General features: G+C 43.7%; 1 protein-coding gene across 1 annotated transcript in view; it reads left to right on the forward strand.

The window, feature by feature from the left end:
- LOC126188557 (uncharacterized) overlaps positions 1–25680 on the forward strand; it is a 162061-nt gene that overhangs the window by 91932 nt on the left and 44449 nt on the right. Inside the window, exons 3-4 of the mRNA XM_049930157.1 lie at positions 9064–9203; positions 20833–21129. Coding sequence (XP_049786114.1) covers positions 9064–9203; positions 20833–21129 — 437 coding nt within the window. The remainder of the gene's footprint in view (positions 1–9063; positions 9204–20832; positions 21130–25680) is intronic.

Raw genomic sequence — 25680 nt, forward strand, 5'->3', positions numbered from 1 at the left:
ATAACCCAGCGGACTTTGTAGAAAATTATCCATGATTTTATGGGATTATTTGTCGCAACTTCGGCCCCCAAATCTGTGTTTAAATGCAGTTTGGGAACAGCCTTGCCTGAGACGTCTGTACTACACCAAGCGTGCGAGTCTATTACACTTTGCCTTTATGCCACGAGACTCATTTGCAATAAACTGTATAAATGTACTTACACTGTACTGTTTTCCACTTTCCTAACAATTCAGTTGCACGCAAACGTGTAAATTATTCATGTCACTTGCTACAGCATAAACCCTAAACTAATGTATGATAATACATTCAAAAGTTGGGAATTGCCGTGTCGGTTTTACTATGTTTACAAAGGGAATTTTCAAAACGAACCAAATTTAGGAAACTTCCTGGCAGATTCAAACTGTGTGCGCACCGGACTCGAAACCAGGACCCTTGTCTTTCTCAAGCAAATGCACTGAGCTGGCCAAGCATGACACAACCCGCCTCATAGCTTTACTTCCGCCAGTACCTCGTCTCACAGGAGATTCTATTCAGCTCACACTCCGCTGCAGAATGAAAATTCATTCTAGAAAATATCCCCCAGGCTGTGGATGAACCATGTCTGCAGTATCTTTTCTTCCAGAAGTGCTAGTCCTGCAAGTTTCGCGTGAGGACTCCTGTGAAGTTTGGAAGCTGAGAGACGGGGTACTCGCGGAGGTACAGCGGTGAGTACGGATGGTGAGTCGTGCTTGAATTGCTCAGTTGGTGGAGCACCTGCCCGCAAAAGCCCAAGGTCGCGTATTCGGATCCCGGTCCCGCACACAGTTTATCTGCCAGGAAGTTCCGTATCAACGCAAACTCCGCAGCAGAGTGAATATTAATTCTGGAACCGATTTTATGTAAATTGTAATCCATGTAAATGTATCTATGTAAACTGTATCCAATTGTTATTATTATACTGTGCCGTCACACATGAAACGCTGTTGCCAGGCTAATGGTTTTGGTACCAACTATAGCGGCTGATCTAATGAACTCGTAATGAAGTGAGATGAAAATAAATATCATTCTCTCATAAATACTGTTATCCAGAAGTAGATGGGCATGAAAGATAGTTACCGGTTCCTAAGGCTTCCATTATTTTCTTCTTTTCTGAAACGAATTTTTAGTATTGTTCGACAGTGTGGAATGCTTGCATCTTACAGACGATGTGCGATTTGTAGAGACTGTGAGGAGAGAAGACAGTAGTGTCAAAAGGCTGATACACTGGATGCACCGTTAACTTACATACTTTTATAAAAAAATCAGTTGTTTCCAGCTAATTTCCATATACATTCTTCCTATTCCGCAACGAAGGAACGAATATTTTAGGATAGTCTTACGCTGGGGGATGTTCGAAAAGCGTCAGCTACAGGATCGTTCATAAGCATCCTTCAAAAACGCTCTTGCAGAGAAAAATCTCATGAAAGTTTTGCGACAGTATACATTCTTAACAGAAAGGCAGATTAACGTTCTAGAATGGAGCTTCCTCTTGGATTACAGCATAATTGTGTTGGCATTGTGAGTTCCTTCGTAATGAGCTGCTGGCGTTATCACTTATCAGGACAGAAACATAAGAAAAAAGAAATTCAATCACGAATGGAAAATGCTGTAAGATATACATGCAGATGTTGCAGTGTTTTTTTACTTTACAAATAGTTTGTGTCCGCACTGAAACAAAAATATGAAAGCCACTAATAACCGCTATAGTTGCCTGTGTTACAGTACTCAGGAACATGCCAATTTTTGTTACGTTCTCGTTCCTCTTTCCGCTTAACTTTTCCTGTTACTACTGGGTATCACTGTTTATGGCAAAGTCACTCCTCATTGTACGTTTTTTAAATCTCTGTGACCAGCTGATATTCCAGAAATTAATTCGTCATTTTTCTCATCTTTAAAGAATAACATATATATGTGCATTGCATCAATTTGATCTCTTCGTATTTCCGTGATTTTCATGCTACTTTGCTACAGCATTATTTGTTTGACCCGTAGCAGTGTTTGCTTTAACTTACACAAGCAACCCTCCTCGCCTTCGCACCGGTAGCACTAAGTATCTTCAAACGCACTGGTAGCACCGGACGACTTGTCTAGCGTCGAGCTAATAAATTATACAGGATGGGTAATATGAAACTCCACGCAAATATTGCAGAAATGGGAAGTGTTACTGATGCGCTGTTTTCCCAGAATGGTTTGGTAGTCAGGGGCTCATATTGTTATCCAATCAACAGATTATAGTAATAATTAGAAAGTGAACTTTTGTGCAAATATAACACTTTCGTAAATGGAACAATGCCTATTGGCAAGTAGGATAAATTAGAATGTCAGTGGTGCTTGTTGCAGGATTATAGAAATTTCCACACTTACACTTGCGCAATACCTGTGTTAGCATACACTGGAGAAAAACACAAGTGCATACACTTCTTATGTGGATTCTGACCACTAACCAGATAATTGATCATCGCAACTTGTGTTCAAACTGATCACCGGAAACGGCAATACCCGCTTCGAGTCTGGTATGAAACGACTGCTGCACACATACTAGCGTTTCAGCAGAGATGTCCGAGCAGGCTCCAGTAATACGTCGTTCCATATCTTCGGGTGTAGTTGATGTGTCCTTGTAGACAGTGTCTTCCAGCTTTCTTCACAGATAAAAGTCTACAGCCGTTAAATCTGGGGAACGGGCCGAATGAGGTATAGGTCCTCTGCGTCCCATCCAACGATTTAGAAACAACTCGTGAAGGCATGATTTCGTGCATTATGGGCTGGGTAGCCATCGTGTTGGTACTATAAGTTCCTCCTAGACTGCAGAGGAATGACTTCTAGCATCTGTCGAAGATAGTCTATTAGGAGGCTGTGATACTTGTGCGCGTTCAGCGTTTCGCCTATGAGCTGATATTTCCCTACCTCACACCACACTATTACACCCCATGGACGCTGACGTTCCACCTGACGAAGACAACAAGGATTGTCAACAGACCAATAGTGCATATTTGGGCGGTTTATCTGGCCATGATAGGTAAACGTGGCTTCAATACTAAACAAGACATGCGAAATAGTTGGAGTTTCCTGACCTAACGCTCATATACAGAAGTTAACACGATTCTCATAATCGTCTCCATGTAGTTCTTGATGGAGGGAGACGTGATAGCGTTGGAACCTATGTCGTTGGAGAATGCGTAGGACACTTGCGTAACTCATGCTACTTCATCGTGCGATTTAGCGGGAGCTAATGTGCTGAACAACTGCAACAGCAGCAAGAACATTAATTTCTCCCTCTTCCGTCGTCACTTGTTTCCTTGTGTTACTTTGTCTAGGTGTCACACCACCACTTTCACGTAAATGGTTGAAGAGGTTGATAAATAATTGTCGAGATGGTTGACATCTATTGGGATATCTTGCCGCCTACACAGTACAAGAACGAACTGCGTTCTTCCTACACTCTCCATACACAATGAGCAAAACAGCCTTTTCTGCATTGGTAAAGCCGAGCGGTTCTAGGCGCTGCAGTCTGGAACCGCGCGACCGCTACCTGCTCAGAGCCATTTGAACCATTTTTGCACTGGTAAATCCCATCTCCTCTCACGACCTAGTGCTTGGACTGTGACACGCTAACTGACTAGAAAGTGGCAGTGCACTCAAGGTACACACAAGCACACCGTAAGCAAACATAACAACGTCGCACCTAGCAACTACGGAGATTCAATGGCACATACAAGTGTCGGTGTGGAAACTTTTCAAAATATTGTATCTCGGAAACGAGTCGCACTGGAACCCTGTAACAAACACCACTTAGTTGTAATCTACCCTGCTTTTAGTCTGTAAATGTCAATAGGCATTGTTCCATTAAAAAAAGTTTATATATGCACAAAAATTATTATTACAGTCTGTTGATTGGCTAACAATACGAGTCCATTCTGTGAAACCTCACATCAACAGCACTTTCCATTTTCGCAATATCTGCGGTGCAATTTTTTGGTGATTCACCGAGTGCACGTAAACCTTCTTGTTAAATTAGTGTATTAATGGAAACCGTATCAAAATACCTGCATGGGTTCCTGAGATTGGCCTTCATGTACAGACAGAAAACGTAGAGAGCAGAGGAGGCTTTTAATTCATCAAAGTTCACCCAATTTGCAGACAATACCTGTAAATTATATACGGAAGCCTTCCTCGCGAATCAAACTACCTATTTGTGAAAATGTTGTCAAAATTAGTACAGCAGTTCCTGAGATTATGCTTCAAATACAGGTAGAAAAGCGGTAATGGGACCTTTCATTTATAGTATGCAGTGATGGAGAGCTTTCAGAAACGACGTACAGCCGTAAATGAATGAAAAGTTCCGGTACAGAAATGGTTTACATACGTCGGAATCAAGCTTTTTACGCATCACGCCTGTCTCTCAGGTTATTTGCAATTTATTTCCGCTGAATGAATACATGATTTCGACTAAAATGCTTGCATTTTTTGTTTTTATCGATTCATATTAATTGATCAATTCATATTAATGATACATTAGTTACCATTTCCAGTCGTTAATGGAAATGTCTCACCATGCAGAGCATGGGGGAAAGAAAGTACAGGTACGAGGAGGACACGCTCACTGAGGGTTCCATTAAAACTTAATTATGTCCATGGACAGTTTATCCTGTCCGGAATCAGGGATATGACGATTTTTGTCTGTTATCGGCACTAGTACTGGCCAGATATTGGTCCCAGGGATTCCAAGACTTCCGAGAAAATTTTAATTTGAAGTATAAAGTCGAATAACAAATAAAAAATGTAAGATAATTTTCGTCTCATAGCTTGTAGTCTCGCGATAGTGTTCTCGCTTCCCGAGCGTGGGGTCCCGGGTTCGAGTCCCGTCGGGGTCTGGGATTTTTACCTGCCTCGAGATGACTGGATGTTGTTGTGTCGTCTTTATCATTATTCATCCCCACTACGGTAGGAGGAAGGCAATGGCAAACCACCTCTGCTAGGACCTTGCCTAGTACAGCGGTGTGGGTCTCCCGCATCGTCCCCTAAGATCTGTAAAGGAGTATGGGACTTCATCATCACTATTACAAGTTAAAAATTTTGGGTTCTTCCCGTAAGTGTGCTGTGAAATCTTTCATCTTGTCAAATTTCATTATTCTAGGTCAACGGGGAGGGCCTTATAGGTTTTGATGAACGAATGCGAGTATCAAAATATGTGACGTAAATGGCCGTCTGTTATGATTGCAATGACTTAGAAGCTTGCGTTTGCTACACAACCGAGGGACAATAGACTTTATTTGTGACGTAAATTTCATCTTGATACGTCTACCCATTCCGGAGAAAAAAGTGGTCTCAACAGACGGAGGGATAGACAGACAGTCTGATAACAAATTGCATAATTTTTTCGCGTGATATAATGACGAATTAACAGTTTTAGGATTTTTTCCTTTGGTTGTAGTGTGAAACCTGCTTTTTAGTCTAATTTCATGATTCAACGTCAACAGGAAGTATGCTGTAGGTTTCGATGAGTGAGTTTGCTAGAATCAAAATACTGTATGTTACATAAGTGGCTGTATCTTTTGACTGCATGTGTTTAAAGGCTTCACTTTTATACAGCGCCAAGGGACCGTAGACATTGATATGAAGCATAAATTTCAACTTTATTCCTCTATTCGTTCTTGAGGAAAAGGGTTTTGAACACTCGGACAGACAGATAGAAGGACAGACAGATAGAAAGACGGACAGATGAACAACAAAGTGACCCAGAAACGGATCCGCTTTTACCGATTGAGGTACGAAACCGTAAACAAGACTTGTTTCGGCAGAGTGTACAGGAGTGTGACTAGCGGTGGCTGCGAGAACACACACTATGCGATACGTTTATGTCGACAACTGACTTTGGTTCACTGACGTGAAATGAATGAGGATGAAACCAATGAAGATGCAGCGACGTGTAATGTGATCAGTGAAAACATTTCAGACTCACTGAACCATTTGTAATACAGTCGTTATATTGCGCGTTCTAATCACTGTAAAGAATTTAACCTAACGGGTATGCGTCCTTATGGCCTGACAAGCCACGGTTCGCCGCAAAATTCGTTCTGCTAGAGTTGCTACCCACATATATCAGTTGGCCTAACGAAAAGCCGACGGCCCGCGAAAAGCCAGAACTCTTGCTTAATGTCCCGGCTGACACTATTTTTAACTGGCCGCTAAATGTTATCGTAGTTTTTATTGTCACGTAGAGTAATTTGCAACCAAATCAGTAAACAATAACTGCGAAGAATAACTCTACTTTTGTGACTCGTCATGATACGACTGTAAAGTTGAATTATGCGATGAAGGAACTTACTAGTCTGAACTTGGAATGTTGGACAAAATATTAAGAAAACAGATGAGAATGAATACATTTTTCCAGGTAATTCGGGATATAAACAACATGGAGGCACTTTGATATAAGCAGTTTCTATCTGCATCTTTCCGAGTTATAAAATATTGTCGGGTTAAGCATCTGAGGTTTCTTTTCGCGTGTGTGCGCAACTTGTTAAATTTATTTACATTCAGGGTCGATTAATAGAGCCTGCACCATTCATCAGTCCTCTGCAGGTCATTCTGCAAATCCATGCTTTCTCACATTGCTATCTTCTTATAGACAACCGCATCATCTGGGAACAGCTATATGGACCTTCCGACATTTTCTACCAGAGCATTTATATACGCGGGGTCCCAGAAATGTTGCGACACACTTAGATGGGTTGTAGGGGGTGTCTTATGGAACAAATCGAGGACAGGGACACGTGTCCAGAAACGTTATCCAACGATGCAGAGGAGCGTCGAAGTTACAAGTGCTGGCTCCTGGCATAGGTCACCCCTTCGGTAGCAAACGTGACTTTCCACGCTGATAGATCGAACCAACGGATAAGATTGAGCTGGTTGCTTCGTAGAAAGGCTCTGTTTATTATGAATGCGATGCTCTGTTGCGTCGGTGGATGACGATTTCGGACACAGGTTTCCTCCACATTTTATTTTTCTCCTGGAACCCTCCAAAATCTCCAACATTTTCCGATTTGTTCCTCAAGATACCCTTTAGAACTACTCAAAGTTTGTTGCAACATTTTTGGGACGTCCTGTTTGTTATAGACAATAACAATCACATCACACTTATTTGGGGACATAAAATTATCTACAAGTCTGTCGAAATCTTTTCCGTTAAGAACGACATGTTGAGCTCTATCTGCAAGGAAGTCTTGAATCCAGTCAAAAATCTGGTACGATAGTCAGTAAGCTCGTATTTGTTTTCAATAAAAGGCAGTGCAGGACGGTGTTAAATGTGTTCCTGAAACCAGGGAACACGCAGCAACCTAAGCGCCATTGTCTATGCTGATCTGGATTTCATGTACGAAGAGGGTTAGCTGCGTTTCGCAACATGTTTGTTTTCGGAATCCACGTTGATTCCTAAGAGGAGAGTTTCGTGATCCAGAGACGTCGTATTGCGTTAGCATAAAACATGTTCAGTAATTGTACAACGGATTAACGACGTCGATATAGGCTTATAATTATACGCTTCTGTCCGAGGACAGTACACGTGTGGATTACTGTCTCTGAAGGTAAGAACCCCAACCACTGCTAACTGTGAGAATGGGAATAAGGGGTCAATAAAGATAATCGAAAAATTACTGATATCAGTGTCTAATCCATAGTTTTCGATGAATTTTTATACTACTAAAATCTTATCAGTAAGCTGAGTTTGTATTACGCTATACTAGGTGACTGCTAAATGGGGGGCAAAGCGCAGGGAAGCATCCCCGAAAACGGGCAGAAAAGCTTCTATGGACATATGGTCGTAAATGTTTTCGAAGGCAGGTACATCCACTTGAAGCTGGAGATAAAAGGTCTTTGATAGTGACCTGGGTATCTACACCAAGCAGGTGGGCTGCCACATGGGGTAAGCCAGACGAACAGGTGGGACATTCTGCACGACAACTATCACTAGCCGTGCCGTTTTCAAAGCGTACAGGCCTCATTACGTAAGGACTCCGTAGCGACGGTTTTGTCGCTGGTTCGTCGCACAGGCCAGCACGGTACTGGGCATTTTCTCATTCATCCCGTTTACATATGTGGATGCCATGACAGATGGTATCATCCTGCTTCTCAACACCTACCTGGGTGCAACGGAGACAGCAAGGTGGCAGCGAGCCTTCTACAACGATTCAGCCTCTAGGTGTGGGCGGCGATTATTGGCTACCGCCTCGTTGGACTAGTCATCTTTCTTGAAAGCCTCAAAGGGTGGCGTATCTGCACCTCCTGCTGGTTACACTGCAACCCCTGGTGGAAGGCGTGCCTCTTGTTGGACGAAGGATAATGTGGCTGTGCGGTGGTGTTCGAGCTCCTGCCCGATTGAGTCTTTTCTTTTCTTTCTTTTGCTTGTGCCGTTTTTCCCGCTGATACGCAGGGTCGACATGGTTAATCGGATGTGGCAATGTTAGTTAAAGGGGTGGCCGGATGCCCTTCCTGCCGGCATCCGTAGCCCCCCCCCCGCCCCCCCTCCCGCCCCTAGGAAGGAATTAGTGTAACCCAACTCTCTGCGGCTAGTGTAATCCATGGAATGGTGCAAAAGCGTTCAGATGTCTGCGAGCTGTGTAACTGAGGCGGGACGTGGGGACCAGGCCGATATTCACCTAGGGGGATGTGGAAAACCGCCTAAAAACCACATCCAGGCTGGCCGGCACACCGGCCCTCGTCGTTCATCCGCCGGGCGCATTCGATCCGGCACCTGCGCGCCTACCCGAGTCCAGGAAGCAGGCTAACCTGTTGGGTAGCTCCTGCCCTATTGAGTGTGGAGCTAAAACACTGGGTACATCTCCCTTGGAATGCACTTTTGCTCATATGTCCACATGACATTTTTTGCTCTCATGGATCGTTTTCTGCAGTTTGTCTCCGTTTATAAATATCACCCTGTAGATATATTTCAGTCCTTTTGCTACCTAATGTAGGACTGGACAACGCCAGGCACCCACCTGGTAGCGTGTTGAGTCCCCACGGACGGTGACAGGTGTGTTATGGTGTTGCAGGTGCGGCAGTGCGTGCGGGCGCTGCCATGCGGCCACCAGTTCCACTCGCAGTGCCTGGCGCGCTGGCTGCTCGACACGTCCGCCACCTGCCCCATAGACGGCACGCCCGTCAGGCACGACCTGCTGCGGAAGGCGCTCCAGTGAGTATCAGGGGTAGTTCTACAGAGGTTGCGTTTGCGGCACAAAACGGCTCAGTCAGTGGGTGGATCGAGGACATCTGTCGCTGTTTTATAGCTGGACGTGCCTGGTGCACCCGCTTTGTGCCATAATAAGGTGAACCGTGGTCGGAGGTCTTTCCAATAAATACTTATCAACGTTTACACTGCGATGCTACACACAGACTTCTGTCTGAGATGTGAAAATCTTCCTATCCATCAGCCTCAGTTCTGTGTTTACCAAGACCTTCGAATCCTTTTGGTGCCAACCTAAACCGAAGGCTACCTCTTCTTGTCTCCACTGTGGATTCCATCCAAAGTTTTCCTCTGATGACCAGCTTCTGTAGCTTAACCACCATCTCTCTCAACTAATGTAAAAACCGTCAATCTACCATATTTCAGTTTCATGGCCTTGAGAAAGCTTACGACTGTGTGCGGCATTCGGCTCTCGTTTTCTAACTCCAGACGTATGTCCTTCCACTAAACTATTTCTCTCATACTGCATACTTTCTCTCAACCCCGCACTGTATTTAATAATAAACAACACGAAATTTAGCATCTTACATCCCACTGTAGGTGTGCCTCAAGGCTGTTTGCTTTCTCCATTCTTGTATATTATCTACATCTACATCTACATTTATACTCCGCAAGCCACCCAACGTTGTGTGGCGGAGGGCACTTTACGACTGCCGGAAAGCCTCCGTGCGCGCTCGAATCTCTCTATAATTTTATATTCGTGATCTCCTCGGGAGGTATAAGTAGGGGGAAGCAATATATTCGATACCTTACCCAGAAACGCACCCTCTCGAGACCTGGACAGAAGCTACACCGCGATGCAGAGCACCTCTCTTGCAGAGTCTGCCACTTGAGTTTGCTAAACATCTCCGTAACGCTATCACGCTTACCAAATAACCCTGTGACGAAACGCGCCGCTCTTCTTTGGATCTTCTCTATCTCCTCCGTCAACCCGATCTGGTACGGATCCCACACTGATGAGCAATACTCAAGTATAGGTCGAACGAGTGTTTTGTAAGGCACCTCCTTTGTTGATGGTCTACATATACTAAGGACTCTCCCAATGAATCTCAACCTGGCACCCGCCTTACCAACAATTATTTTTATATATCCTTGATGGGTTGCCGTTGCAATAGGGGCCTTCGGACCAAAAATCATCTTCTGGAACCTTTTAGTGATCGAACTAGAGCGTGAGCACCATAGTATATTGGCAATAAATTTGAACAAAACTGAGCAAATGAAGCACATATTGCACAATATGGATTGTCCCAATGATCATATCAATACACAGTGTTTCACCCCAGATATCTCCGGCGGCATACTTTATCGCAGCCAAATAATCGATAATACAGGTGGTGAATGTCATTCCACGATAAACCATCCGAGAAATGTAGCACCTGTAGTTACAGTTCGGCGTGCGTAGCACTTGCACTCTACAGCGGCAATACGCCTGAAGCCTCTCATCCTGTCTCCCTTCCCCATTACGCTATCGCCGCCTACGTCTTAGCCCTATCGCACCCCTATTTAGGAATGTCAACGATCCCTTCAACTGTGTCTGAACCAGCTTACCTCCTAATGCAACCTGTGGAATAATCCTACATCCTTTCCAAATCGCTCTCCCTCCAACTGTTCTTACGTACTGCTCAACTCAAGCAAGCCAGTCCATTACTGATAAACAGTATCATCAGTTGACTATATTAAAGAAGACACAACATTTTGCTTTAAATATTCGATATGGAACTCACCAGTAATAAGTTTAAAAACAAATACATATTAGGTTGATGCTTAAGTTCGTAGCGGTTTTGTTTTGCATGTTGGTATTCCACTTACCATGAGTTTATTTATCGATTGTCATTTTGTATTTGCAGTGCACTTTAGCTATTTGAGTTAAATACTGACAATTTCTCATTTGGAGGTAACGAGCGGAGCTGTGGACGCTAGAGTACGGGATGCCAAGTGGAGACATCTCAACATTTCCGACATATTCCTACATCAATTCCAAATCACTCTCCCTCCAGCAACCCTCCTCACGTACTGCTCACTTCGAGCAACCCAGTTCAATAAAGGAGTGACCGCGGTGGAGACAGCAAGAAACATTTGTATGGGCAAAGTGTCATTGGACAGAGCACGCCAAGAAAATGTTTTTCCCGTTTTAAGGAGAAGCGTTTTGACATTTGTGACTTTGCATTCAGGATGACGTACGGGGTTTGATAAAGATCCTTTAAACGCATTAATCCACAATGGTCCACCTCAGTGTACTCCGGAACTAGCAAATGAGATGAACTGTGATCATTGTACCATCGTGCGACATTTGTATGCAATGGGGGAGGTTCAAAAATCGGGCATATAGGTACCGCACGTTCAAAGCCAGAGTCACAAAAGTCTATGGGAGGTCACATGTGCGTCTCTGCTTGCTCGTCACAACTGACTTGTGAACAACACCGTCTATTCCTATGCTGTACCAAGACTGGTGACAGAAAACCGACTATTCCTATGCTGTACCATGACTGGTGACGAGAAATTGTGTCTTTATGTTGACATAAGGAAAAGAAAGGAATTTTTGAGCCCAAACAAAGCAGCAACTCCCCAGACAAAGATCTGCGCACATCCACAAAAGATAATGTTACTCATCAGGTGGAATAGCGATAGTGTGTGTACTACGAATTGCTTTCTAGAGGTGTAACCATCACTGTTGACATTTGTTGTCAACAACTGAGACGTCTTGCAGACGCAGTCCAATAACAACGACCAGGAAGACTACATGAGGACAACTACTCCACAATAACGCCCGCCCACATTCTGCTGGACTGACAAAAAGCGCTGTACAGGAGGTGGGTTGGGAAGTCATTCCACACACGCCTTATTCATCTGATATTGTGTCCTCAGATTGTCACCTTCTCCGCTCTCTATCGAACAGCCTTCAGAGAACTTTTTTTCCCGATGGAAATGCGCTCTGAACGTGGCTCGACGAATTCTTCGCCACAAGATCGCGTGGTTTCCAGAGTCGCGCAATCGAAATGTTGCTCTAGCGTTGGCGGACTATCGTAAATAGTGAAGAAGAATATATTATTGATGACTGAAGTCTCTAATATTTATGTCTGTTGTTTTTATTAAACTTATGGAAAAACGCTGCCAACTTTTGCGCCAACCCAGTACTTCAGTGCATTTTAAACTTCTTAGAAACTCAGTTTGTATATTTTACTAATGCTCTCAGTGGCAGTGTACCGCGACCAACCTCACTTCACCCTGACGGAGGAGCGAATAAAATAACACTAAAGGGGGAAAATGGCCATAGCTAACAGATAAAGATAAAGAACCAAGGGCACACATGTTTTCTTTCTGTGTGACATTCTTCCAGTTCGAACAAGAATTTTCGGTAGATTTGTTTATGTTGTAAGCAAGTGTCAAAGATAGTAATCCCTATTATTCACAAGTGGAAACACCTCCCAGTTGTTCATAAAGTTTGGCTAAAAGAGTAATAGGACATACTTGAAACAGCTCAGGTTTTACATTATGGAAATGAAAAAAAGGAACTACATCTTTTTATCCAATCTTTTCTTTCACCTCTGGAATCGTGACCTGAAGTCCTTTCCTTTTCATTTAAGTGTGATGAAATAAAGCATTTACTCTTCGTCCACAGTACTACCAGCAACATATGCTTTTAATATAATTTTTTAATATACACATTACATTAAAGGAAGGGTTCCCTAAGGGCTGCAGAATATTTCAGGTTCGGCTTTCACTGATATGCAGTGAAAAAATGTAAACATAATTATTGTAGCCGCAGTTTACTGTAGTTAATCTTGCAGTGAGGACTACAGAATTACTGTTACAGGTTGAACCAGCTACATCTATATTCGATTAGGTTCCCACGATTAAAAAGGCAACTGTGCTTCTACTAAGTTCACTTTCCGCCCAGTGCACCCATCTGCCGCTGCAGACATAAGAGCGGGCCTGGACGCCGCTTTAACGTTTTGGCGCAATCAGGATGTGACAGCAGGACGATACGGCGCAAATATTCTCCTACATACTTTATGAAAAAAGCATTGAATTAGAAAAGATATACATTTCATGTTCTGCATTATTCATAACTAATTTATCATACTATTGACATTTTATTTAATTAATTTCACATGTGTACATTATTAGTAAATAATTCTAACTTATTGTTAAGTGAAATAGCTCGCTATCAAACAAACATTTCATGACTTCGGTATTGAATTCTTGCAGTAAAGTACTGTAATCAACGTTGTTCAAATGTTATTCTAACCGTAGTGCAACGTTCTATCCTAGCCCTGTTGCAACGTGCTATTTATACGAATGCTCCAAATAAAAAGGAGAACGTTCGTTCATATTTTCCATGAACCTATCAGAAAGCACCTCATTTTTCACTACAAAGTTTCAAATCATTGCTCAGAAACTTCCTTAATAACTGTCGAGTCATTATCAATAGATCATAAATATTTCTGGGCTGATGGCTGCAGCTAATTATGTTGAAATGAAAAGAAAGACATTATCGCAATGTATCTGGAAGAAATTACTTTATAATAAGATAAAGTTCAGTCAGATTATGTGAACAATGTTCTTAAACATTTAGTTTAACTGCCGCCCACTGAATTGCGTACAAAATTCGTTCATTTATACTTGTAGTAATACTCTATGACGTGACGATTATGAAAAAATACGCCCAGAACTGGAGTATTATCGTAGTACTTATTTCAGCATTCACTCAGATACATGATCATTGCTACGAGACAATACCAGGACTTTTCTCGCTGTGTGTCTTTGTTTTGGTTCCGTTTTTCTCGTACGTCATGTGCTCGAACACTTATGCACATTATACCACAAGCATTACTGGGCAATAGTTATTATATTATATCATTTCATGGGCTTCGAGAAGGACGTGCCGCACGTGAAATGTAGTATTTCTTGGTTTTGCACACGTGCACATGGCTACTTCATAGGCAACAGACAACTATTCAGTTAACTAATTTATTACACTTCGATATTGAATCTCTTATACCATGTGGGATAGGCAGCGGTGTACAGCTAAATAAATTTAAGAATACGTTTGAGCAACTGATACATTTATGCACAATGCAGATGCGGTTTAGACATTAGGTACGTTTCCCAGAGTTTTCTGTACTTATCACTTGAAAATGGCAATCAGCTAATTGTGTAAAACATTCAGACTTTTGTCTAATATTTCCTGCCAAATAAAGAAAAATTGACGGCACTTAACTGTTTGAAAGGCGAGTTATTATCTAGCTCACCAGCAAGATAAGTTTGGTATGTGGACAGTAGTTAGTGTTAGAAATACTTTTTTTAGCAAATTACTTTTATGGGCCAGAGGGATTTAAGTTAACTACATGTCATAGTTCCCATACGACCCAAAAATGGCAGGGGAAGTTGTGTGTGCTATCACAGATTACATCACTTACTAACGGTTATAATTACTAAATTTCTGGTTTAGTAAGACCTATCTTTCACACAGAAGCTGTTTAGAAATACGTTTCAAATGCAGATGAATAATTTGTACATACATTTTTATATTTCAGGCTATTGTTTCAGTTCTCTTTCACATAGCACTGCAAGTGGTTTGGCCGGCCGCAGTGACCTCAGATGTTAAGTCCCGTAGTGCTCAGAGGCATTTGAACCAAGTGGTTTATCACGTAATGGAATTCAATGTTTATTATTTGAAGGGCCACTTTCAGGTGGTGGCAATGGACCTATAGATCTGCCTTAAATCGAGAATAATAACGAAGAGTGAGTAGCAATGATTCTGAACAAAGTGGATTTGAGACGCAGAACATTGTCTTTTCTGCATTCCCATGTAGCTAGCTGCGCGTGAAGCTGCAATCAGAAAACATTCGTCCATGCCATACCCTCATTCATAGATGAAAGCAGTATAACAATAAAAACTAGAAACAAACAAAACCTGCCACCAGTGGCCCATTTGTGTGAGTTTCTTTGATGCCTGTGTTAACGACCACAGTGTACTTCAGACCGACAAAAAATTCCTTATATTTCATATAAGAAACAGGCTTTTATAGGAATTAAATTGTACGTCTATATCTGTACTCCGCAATCCACGTTATTAGGAGTAGCAGACGGCACTGTGTACATTTTCACTTTCACTTACACCCATTTCTGTTCAGCGTGCCGAACCATTGTTGTTAAGCCTTCGTGTGAGATCGTTTCTTTCTAATTTTCCCTTCATGGTCTTTTCACGGGATATACGTGGAAGGAAGAAATATATTGAATAACACTACTAGAAACGTAGGCTCTCAGAAATTTAATGGTAAGCCACACCGTATTGCAAAACGCTGCCATTGGAAACGCTCAGTAAACGAAATAACGAAAGTGTCGCTATTCTCCATATTATCACTATTACTTTTATGAATCAGATCTGGTACGGATCACAGACTGACGATAATACTGAAGTATTACTTGAGCGAGGGTTTTGTAAGCTACTTTTATTGTGGGTCAATTACACTTCCTGAGGAATCTTCCATAAGTTTCTGATAGGCATCTGAATGTTACCTCAGTACCAAGGTACAGAGCTTACTAGAGTACAAAACCCTACCTTGAAGGGAACTGCAGTAACAGCGTCTGTTAAAAGATTCAGCCAGTGAGGTGATAAGTACTTTTGTAGCCACACTTCACGCTTGTGTTTCATTATTGTACATAAGAAGCATAAACTAATGCATTTATTTGTATTTTACAAAACAATGACGATTCCACTTAAAATATAATCAAGTAAGTAATTGGCGTTTCTCAGTCCTACTTACCGAGGCTTTTTCGACAAATTTACTGCCCTGCAAAGTATTTATAGTGCTCAAGAAGGTGCCATGGTCGTAGAACATTCCTGAATCGACAAAACTTCCACCTTCGACTGTAATTATTGTCTATTTTCAGTATTGGTCAATTTTTTTTCTATGCCATTGTCAACTGGTTGTTATGTATGGGGGTAGATCATCACGCTGTCCAGTCACCAGCTTATGTCGCACAGACAAAAAATTTACGACAAGTAATCATGCATAAAACAATTTAAATGAAGTACCGTAACAGAGAACTTTTCGGTTCAGCGTGATTAAAAAAGAGGAATAATCACAGCTGATGACGGAAGTATTGTCATTTCATTGTTTATAATATAATGGCTTGCGGAGCATAGATACATCGCCACATGCTAAAAGGCCCTGTCATTCTAACCTAGTTTCGAGAAAACTGTTAAACACGTAAGCACATTTGAACCATTACTTCTTTTCCCTTGAAAAAAAAAAAAAAACAAAAAAACCACCAGTAATGTCTAATGTTGGTGTAAATATCAGGGATCGTTTCACGATGTGGAAAACTAAAAATTTTGCACATAAAATAGTTTAAGCTTTTATGATTGAGGTCCTTTTAGCACGTTTCGCGATTTCTTGTAGTATTTACTGATTTTGCTCTTAATAAATGCGTTGAATAGTGGATTTGATAATAACAACCCACTGTACGTAAAATGCACAATACTACTGATAAAAGGTGGATTTTATTATCTCTTGGGAGACTTTTATGGCAAGTTTCAACTGAAACATAAATCTTCTTCCAAAACTTCTGCCACATAGTCTTGAAATATCTGTCACAATTGTAGCGTGAGATTTGCCAGGTCGTGTATCATGTAGAACCTGTCATGCTTTCTAAGTACTCTTTTGATTAAGCTGAAATTCCTGTCACAAGGGAGAGAGGAATGTCCGCTGACAGGGAAACAGTGTTCAGTATTCTGAAACCGGTCACAACCAGTGCCAGCAATATTCCGCATATAACACGATTTTTTTTTCTGTCTTCCACAGTTGTCGGAATATAAGTGTAAATCAGTGACTGATGGAGGAACGCTCAGCAGAAAATTACAGAGGTAAGGAAGGTGCATACTTCTCTGGGTTTATGTCCTCCACTGCCTTAGCTGTCAACGGTTGCAGATAAAAAATGTCCTAGACAAGAGTCTGTGGAATTTGGACATTTTTCTCGCAGGCAGACAGCAAGTACAGAGGGCTCATCTGTCCTTTTAGCTCCCTCTGCAAGCTGAAGTATAAAATTTTTGGCTCCTTCTCTTGTGAACTGTTAGTTTTCCAGTGCACATCTCTTTGTAGCATCGTTAAAGTCTGGGTTTGTCATGTTCACCTTCAGCTCTTCAAATGTGCAACAGCAGTCTATTAAAGGGCATCTGAAATGCAAAGTGAAATTCTCCTTGAAAAATGTTCCTTAAGGTGATCTTTATCTGGGGACGTTTCTCCTTAACTTACACATCATTAGAATGTTAAGTCTGGAGTCAAAATATTTAATATTCTTGCCAGCATAATGACTTCCTTTTCGCGGAAAACTTTCAATGTGTTGTCGTATAGGGTAGTGTAGGTTCTCATGTTTCTGCTGAAAGGGCTCCCTTGACATGCTAGAAGAGCTTCAGCCACAGAAGTCATAGCACATGCACGGTCCGTCACAATAATGTGACCGCCCGTCAAAAATATGAACAAACAGTGTAGGTGAGCAGGAAGAGAGTCAAGGACGTTCTGGAAGGTATGGAGAGGAATGTGGAGCCTTGCTGACTCCAGTGTCATGCCCATCTACCGTAGGCTTTCCCTCTGAGGATCCATTGTGCGAAAGGCTCGATCGAGGTGGTCCCACACATTCTAGATTGGTTTCAAATCCACAGAGTTTGGTAGTCAGGGGAGTACAGTAATCTTATACTGATGCTCTTCGAACCACGCACATATGCTGCAAGCTGTTTGACACGTTGCATTGTCCTGCCGGTAGATGTCATCGTGCTGAGGAAAAAAACAAATTGCGTTAGGGTGGACATGGTCCCCAAGGATAGATACATACTTGTGTTGACCCATTGTGCCTTCCAGAATGGTGAATTTACCAGAAAATGCCACGAAAATGTTCCTCTGGCAATAACATTTCCTCCTCTGGCCTCGATCATTACGACGATTGTTGCAGGCCCTTACACGCCAAGGACCGTCTGTGCGGTGGGGCATGAAATATGATTTATCTGAAAAGGCCAACTGTTGTCACTCAGTGGACGTTCAGTTGCGATTTTTTTAAATTTTGAGTCATCAATCTTCTGACCAGTTTGATACAGTCTGCCACGGATTTTTCTCCCCCTTCATCTCAGAGTAGCACTTGTAATCTACATCCTCAGTTATTTTCTGAATCTATTCCGATCTCTGTCTTCCTCGACAGTTTTTACCCTCTACATCTCCCTGTAGCACCATGGGAAGTTCCTCCCTGATGTCTTAACAGATGTTCTATCATCTTGTCCCTTCTTCTATTCACTGTTTTCCATATGTTTCTTTCCTCGCCGGTTTTGCGGAGCGCCTCTTCATTCCTTACGTTATCAGTTCATCCAATTTTTAACATTCTTCTAAAGCGTCACATCTCAAAGGCTTCGATTCTCTTCTGTTCCTGTTTTCCCACAGTCGAAGTCTCACGTTCATACAGTGTTGTGCTCAGAAATTTCTTCCTCAAATTAAGACCTATGTCTGATACAAGCAGACTTTTCTTGGCCAGGAGTCCCTTTTTGTTAGCGCAGTTCTGCTTTTTATGTCCGTCTTGTTCCGTCCGTCTTGGGTCTTTTGCTGCCTAGGTAGCAGAATTCGTTAACTTCGTCTAGTTCGTGATCCACAACTCTGATGTTAATTTTCTCGCTGTTCTCATTTCTACTACTTCTCATTACGTTCGTCTTTCTTCATTTTACTCTCATTCCGTATTCTGTACTCATTAGACTGTTCATTTCATTCGGCATATCCTGTAATTCCTCCTAATTTTCACTGAGAACAGCAATGTCATCAGCGGATTTTACCATTGCTATCCTTTCACCTTGAATCTTAACTGCACTCTTGCATCTTTCTTTTATTTCTATCATTGCTTTTTGGACGTATAGATTGAACAGTAGGTGTGAAGGTACTACATCCCTGTCTTAATCTTTCTTCAATCCAAGCCCTTCGTTCTTGCTCTTCCACTCTTATTGCTCCCTCTTGGATCTTGTACAGGTTGATAGTACCAGTCTTCCTCTATAGCTTACCCTATTTTTCTTAGTAGTTAGAACATCTTGTTCCATTTGACATTGTCAAACGCTTTTCCGGAACGACAAATCCTGTGACCATGTCTTGATTTTTCTTTGTTCTTGCTTCCATTATCAACCTCAACGTCAGAACTGCCTCTCTGGTGCCTCCCGGTAGCTCAGTGGTCCCCGCGACAGAATGTCAATCCTAAGGGCCCGGGTTCGATTCCCGGCTGGGTCGGAGATTCTCTCCGCTTAGGGTCTGGGTGTTGTGTTGTCCTAATTATCATCATTTCATCCTCATCCACGCGTAAGTGGCGTCAAATCACTAGACTTGCACCCGGTGGACGGTCTACCCGACGGGAGGCCCAAGTCACACGACATTTTTTTAGCTTTCTTAAGGGCAAACGGACTGTCATCTAACACATAATCAGTTTTCTTTACTGTTCTTCTCTATTACCATGCAGATTCGAGCCTTCATCGTCGATAAACAGCAGTCAGCATGGACGTAAGAACGAGGCACTGATTGCGCAGCAATGTTCACTGAACGGTCGTAGACGAGACACTGTTGGTAGCCCTTTTGTTCATCTGGGCAGTCACTTACTCAACAGCTGCATGTCTATACGCCCGTAACCGTGTCCGGAGCCGTCGTTCGCTCCTCTGATTTTAAGACCCATGGTGCATCACAGTTGCCTCGGCGCTAGTTTTGGGTTCACCATTTTTCTACGCACGGTATCCTTTAACCACGGCAGCACTCGAACACTTCAAAAACTTAGTCATTCAGGAAATGCTTCCACCCTTGGCCGCAAAGCCAAAGATCATTTTCTTTTGAACGTCTGATAAATCGATTCGTTTGCGCATTACGACAACGAATACACTATTGTTCTCGTCCCCTCTGCATGCTTTATGTAGCCCCCACTGCTAGCGCTGCCATCTGATGCCTGTGACTGGTTATTGCACGTTGACTTAGAACATAGGCAGTGGTCACATTAATGAGACTGGACCTATAAGATTATTTCTGAAGTTTCTTTCCTACCATGATCAAGCTTCTGACTTAACAACAAGTCAATGTGGTTCAAAAATGGCTCTGAGCACTATGGGACTCAACTGCTGAGGTCATTAGTCCCCTAGAACTTAGAACTAGTTAAACCTAACTAACCTAAGGACATCACAAACATCCATGCCCGAGGCAGGATTCGAACCTGCGACCGCAGCGGTCTTGCGGTTCCAGACTGCAGCGCCTTTAACCGCACGGCCACTTCGGCCGGCAAGTCAATGTGGTGCACTTCATTATGGTTCAAATGGTTCAAATGGCTCTGAGCACTATGGAACTTAACATCTGAGGTCATCAGTCCCCTAGAACCCAGAACAGAAGTACAACACACACATCCATACCCGAGGCAGGATTCGAACCTGCGACCGTAGCGGTCGCGCGGTTTCAGAATGAAGTGCCTAGAACCACTCGGCCACAACGGCCGGCTTAATTTTGGACATTTGCTGACATCATTTTAGTATGTGGTGACTCTGATGCAGACGATGAGGCGTCTCTTCGGTTGTCAGGAGACGGTATTCGGTGCGGCTGGACTCAGACAGCTGGGGCCCTGGCCAGCAGCAGCAGCAGCAGCAGCAGCAGCAGCAGCAGCAGGGCGGCAGCCCGCGCAGCCCCCAGCGGCCTGCGCCGGAGGACGCGCCGGGTCCCGGGCCCCCTCTCGAGGTGATGGTGCGCCGCCTTGCGGAGCGCAGGCCGCCCTCGTGTCGCCGAAGGCTCAGCAGCGGCAGTGGCGCCTCCAACGGCGCAGTCACCCCCGCCGCCGACGCGCAGCCTAGCAGACAGCTATTCTCCAGTGCCTCCAGCAGGTCAGCATACAACGCACATATTCTCTCCAGCCTATAAAAAATGTACCTACACTGAGTTGACAACAGTCGTGGGAAGCGATACGCACATATAGAAACGGCGGTAGTACTGCATACACCAGGTATGTAAGTGCAGTGCGTTGGTGGAGCTGTCATTGGTACTCGGGTAATTCATGTGAAAAGATTCCCGACGTAATTATGACCGCACGACCGGATTTAATAGACTTTGAGCACGGAATGGAAGTTGGAGCTAGACTCAAGAGACATCCTGTTGTAACCTGGTGTAACCGCGACGGGAAAGGTCGCGGGTGTGTCCGAGAAAGCGCGGCGGGACCAAACGGAGAGCGGCCCGCGAACTAACAAAAGAGCGGAAAGGACGGACACGAAACAACGACGGACGATGGAGAGGGACCTCACGACGACAACACGCAAGAAGCTCGGAGTGACAGAGACAACCAAACAAATCCAAGACGTCTACTAGTAATGAAAACAAAGAACGGTCGAGGCGATGTGTCAAGACTCAGGCAACGATTAGACTCGCTGGCTGAGCTTTTTTTTTTTTAAATTGTTATTTTCACACCTGATACAGGTAGGCCAGCAGCAGCCTACTACGCCGCTCTTCGTCCACAGATAAGACTAATTATACAAAAGGAGACAATCGCAGAACAGACATGGAGGATATACAATCGTAGACATACAAAATTAAAACACACTGATCCGTTCACGGGCGCAGTGTCCAAAATAAAAACGCACAGAAACATGGACACGCACAGAGACGACAGAGATGACACACGCGAACGTTGGAGCACAAACGATGAAACACTGGAACACGAACACGGCGGCACACACAAACACTGGGCGACGATCTCTGGCGCGCGAATTGACTGAGCTTTTTTTTTTTTTTTTCTTTATTGATTTTCAATTCCCCCCGAAGGGGGCGGGCTGGTAGCAGCTTACTACGCTGCTCTACAGCCTACAGACTTTTTTTTTTAAAAAAAAGGAAGAAGAAAGAAACAAGGAAAAACAGGCGATAAAATGGTGACTTAACAGACAAGTAACATAATAGACACACAATTAAAAAACATGGCGACATTCTGGTTTCTGTTCGCAAGAGATAAAAAAAAAATCACACCCAGCGACAGTATGATGGCTGTTCGCTACACTTCCCAAAACGCACTACACGGTACACTCACTGGAAAAACACACCGTAAAACACTGCACGAAAACGACGGCACAAATATGGCACTCCCGATCCAAAGGCAGATGGGGGGGGGGGGACCTCGAGGAGGGGGAAAAACAAGAAGGGAGGAGAGGAAAAAACGAAAAGGGGGGGGGAGCCAAGGAGGGAGAGGACTAATAAAGGGGAAGTAGGGCAGACGCGACAGGGAATTAGAGGAGGCAGAGGAGGGAAATGTAAAAGGACTCGGGGGAGAGAAGGGAGCAAAGAGAGGGGAGGTGGGGAAGAAAGAGGATGGAAGGGGGGGAGAGGGAGCCCGAGAGAAAGACAGAGGAAAGGAGGGGGAGTGAGGATCAGAGTTGATAGCAGGGATAAATGGTGGGAGAGAGGGCATCATCCGGGAGGGGGAGTTGATGGAAGCCACCTTGGGAAAGGAGATGTAGGGTGTAGAGATGGAGGGTAGGGGGGACACAACGGTGAAGACGTGGCAGGGGGCGGGGATCGGAGAGGAGCAACCAGGGGGTGAGGGGGTTCAAGACGGCGGGAGGTGTAGAGGATGCGGATATGTTCGAGGAATAGGAGCAGATGGGGGAAGGGAATGAGATCATAGAGGATCCGCGTGGGGGACAGGAGGCGTATACGGAAGGCGAGGCGGAGTGCATGACGCTCAAGGATCTGGAGGGACTTATAGAATTTTGGGGGGGGGGGGCAGACATCCAGGCAGGACTGGCATAACATAGGATGGGACGGATTAAGGATTTGTAGGTGTGGAGGATGGTAGAGGGGTGCAACCCCCATGTCCGGCCAGAGAGGAGTTTGAGGAGTCGGAGTCGGTTGTGGGCTTGACTGAGCGAGAGGCAGGCGCTTAAATACTCTACCGGGGGGCGCCGTTATTGACCGCTGGAACCACTTGTTACACTGTGGCACCCTCACACTAAATGCGGGCCAGGAGGCGCGCGCCGCCACAGTTTACGGCGCGATGGTGCAGAGACCTCTAAGGCTCTTCTACGTCCATGACGTCTGGCCGGGATTCAAATTCCGCGGCGCGGTACCAGACATCCCATTTCGGAACTCGTTAGGGACTTCAATATTCCGAGACCCACAGTGTGAAGAGTGTGCCGAGAATACCGATTATCAGGCATTACGTCTCGCCACGGACAACGCAGCCGACGGGCTTCACTTAACGACGGAGAGCAGCGTCATTTGCATAGATTTGTTAGTGCTAACAGACAAGCAACAATGCGACGATCGGATCCTTTGAGACAGTACGGAAAAATTTGCAGACGACGGACGCGAGTGCCTTTGCTAAAAGTACGATATCGCCTGCAGCGTCTCTCCTGGGCTCGTGACCATTTCGCTTGTACCATAGATGATTGGATAACCATAGCCTGGTCAGATGAGCCCCAATTTTAATTGCTAAGAGCTGATGCTAGTGTTCGAGTGTGACGCAGAGCCCACGATGACATGGACCGAAGTTGTCAATGACGCTCTGTGCAAGCTGGTGGTGGCTCCGTAATGGTGTGGGCTGTGTTTACGTGGAATGGACTGGCTCCTCTAGTCCAGCTGAACCGATCATTGACTGTATGTAGTTATGATCGACTGCTAGCATTCAAGGACTTCATGTTCCCAAAGAACGACGGAATTTTCATGGATACAATGCGCCATGTCACTGGTCAACAGTTGTTCGCTATTTCTACATCTACATCTACATCTAATGGATACTTTGCAAATCACATTTAAGTGCCTGGCAGAGGGTTCATCGAACCACCTTCACAATTCTCTATTACTCCAATCTCGTAGAGCGCGCGGGAAGAATGAACACCTATACCTTTCCGTACGAACTCTGATTTCCCTTATTTTATCTTGGTGATCGTTCCTCCCTATGTAAGCCGGTGTCAACAAAATATTTTCGCATTCGGAGGAGAAAGTTGGTGATTGGAATTTCGTGAGAAGATACCGTCGCAATGAAAAACGCCTTTCTTTTAATAATGTCCATCCCAAATCCTGTATCATTTCTGTGACACTCTCTCCCATATTTCGGGATAATACAAAACGTGTTGCCTTTCTTTGAACTTTTTCGATGTACTCAGTCAGTCCTATCTGGTAAGGATCCCACACCGCGCAACAGTATTCTAAAAGTGGACGGACAAGCGTAATGTAGGCCGTCTCCTTAGTAGGTCTGTTACAGTTTCTAAGTGTCCTGCCAATAAAACGTAGTCTTTGCTTAGCCTTCCCCACAACGTTTTCTGTGTGTTCCTTCCAATTTAAATTTTTCGTAATTGTAATACCTAGGTATTTAGTTAGATTAGACTGATTTATCGTGTAACCGAAGTTTAACGCGTTCCTTTTAGCACTCATGTGGATGACCTCACACTTTTCGTTATTTAAGGTCAACTGCCACTTTTTGCACCATTTAGATATTTTTTATAACTCGTTTTGCAGTTTGTTTTGATGTTCTGATGACTTTTATTAGTCGATAAACGACAGCGTCATCTGCAAACAACCGAAGACGGCTGCTCACATTGTCTCTCAAATCGTTTATATAGACAAGGAACAGCAAAGGGCCTATATCACTACCTTGGGGAACGCCAGAAATCACTTCTGTTGTACTCGATGACTTTCCGTCAATTACTACGAACTGTGACCTCTCTGACAGGAAATCACAAATCCAGTCGAATAACTGAGACGATATTCCAAAAGCATGCAATTTCACTACGAGCCGCTTGTGTGGTACAGTGTCAAAAGCCTTCCGGAAATCCAGAAATGCGGAATCGATCTGAACTCCCTTGTCATAGCACTCAACACTTCATGTGAATAAAGAGCTAGTTGTGTTTCACAGGAACGATGGTTTTTAAACCCATGTTGACTGTGTGTCTATAGACCGTTTCCTTCGAGGTAATTCATAATGTTAGAACACAATATATGTTCTAAAATCCTGCTGCAAATCGACTTTAACGATATGGGTCTGTAATTTAGTGGATTACTCCTACTACCTTTCCTGAATATTGGTGTGACCTGTGCAACTTTCCAGTCTTTGGGTACGGATCTTTCGTCGAGCGAACGGTTGTATGTGATTGTTAAGTATGGAGCTAATGCATCAGCATACTCCGGAAGGAACCTAATTGGTATATAGTCTGGACCAGAAGACTTGCTTTTATTAAATGATTTAAGTTGCTTCACTACTCCTAGGATATTTACTTCTACGTTACTCACGTTCGCAGCTGTTCTCGATTCGAATTCTGGAATATTTACTTCGTCTTCTTTTGTGAAGGCATTTCGGAAGGCTGCGTTTAGTAACTCTGCTTTGGCAGCACCGTCTTCGATGGTATCTCCATTGCTGTCGTGCAGAGAAGGCATTGGTTGTTTCTTGCCGCTAA

The sequence above is a fragment of the Schistocerca cancellata genome, chromosome 5 (assembly GCF_023864275.1).
Source record: "Schistocerca cancellata isolate TAMUIC-IGC-003103 chromosome 5, iqSchCanc2.1, whole genome shotgun sequence".
Lineage (NCBI taxonomy): Eukaryota > Metazoa > Arthropoda > Insecta > Orthoptera > Acrididae > Schistocerca > Schistocerca cancellata.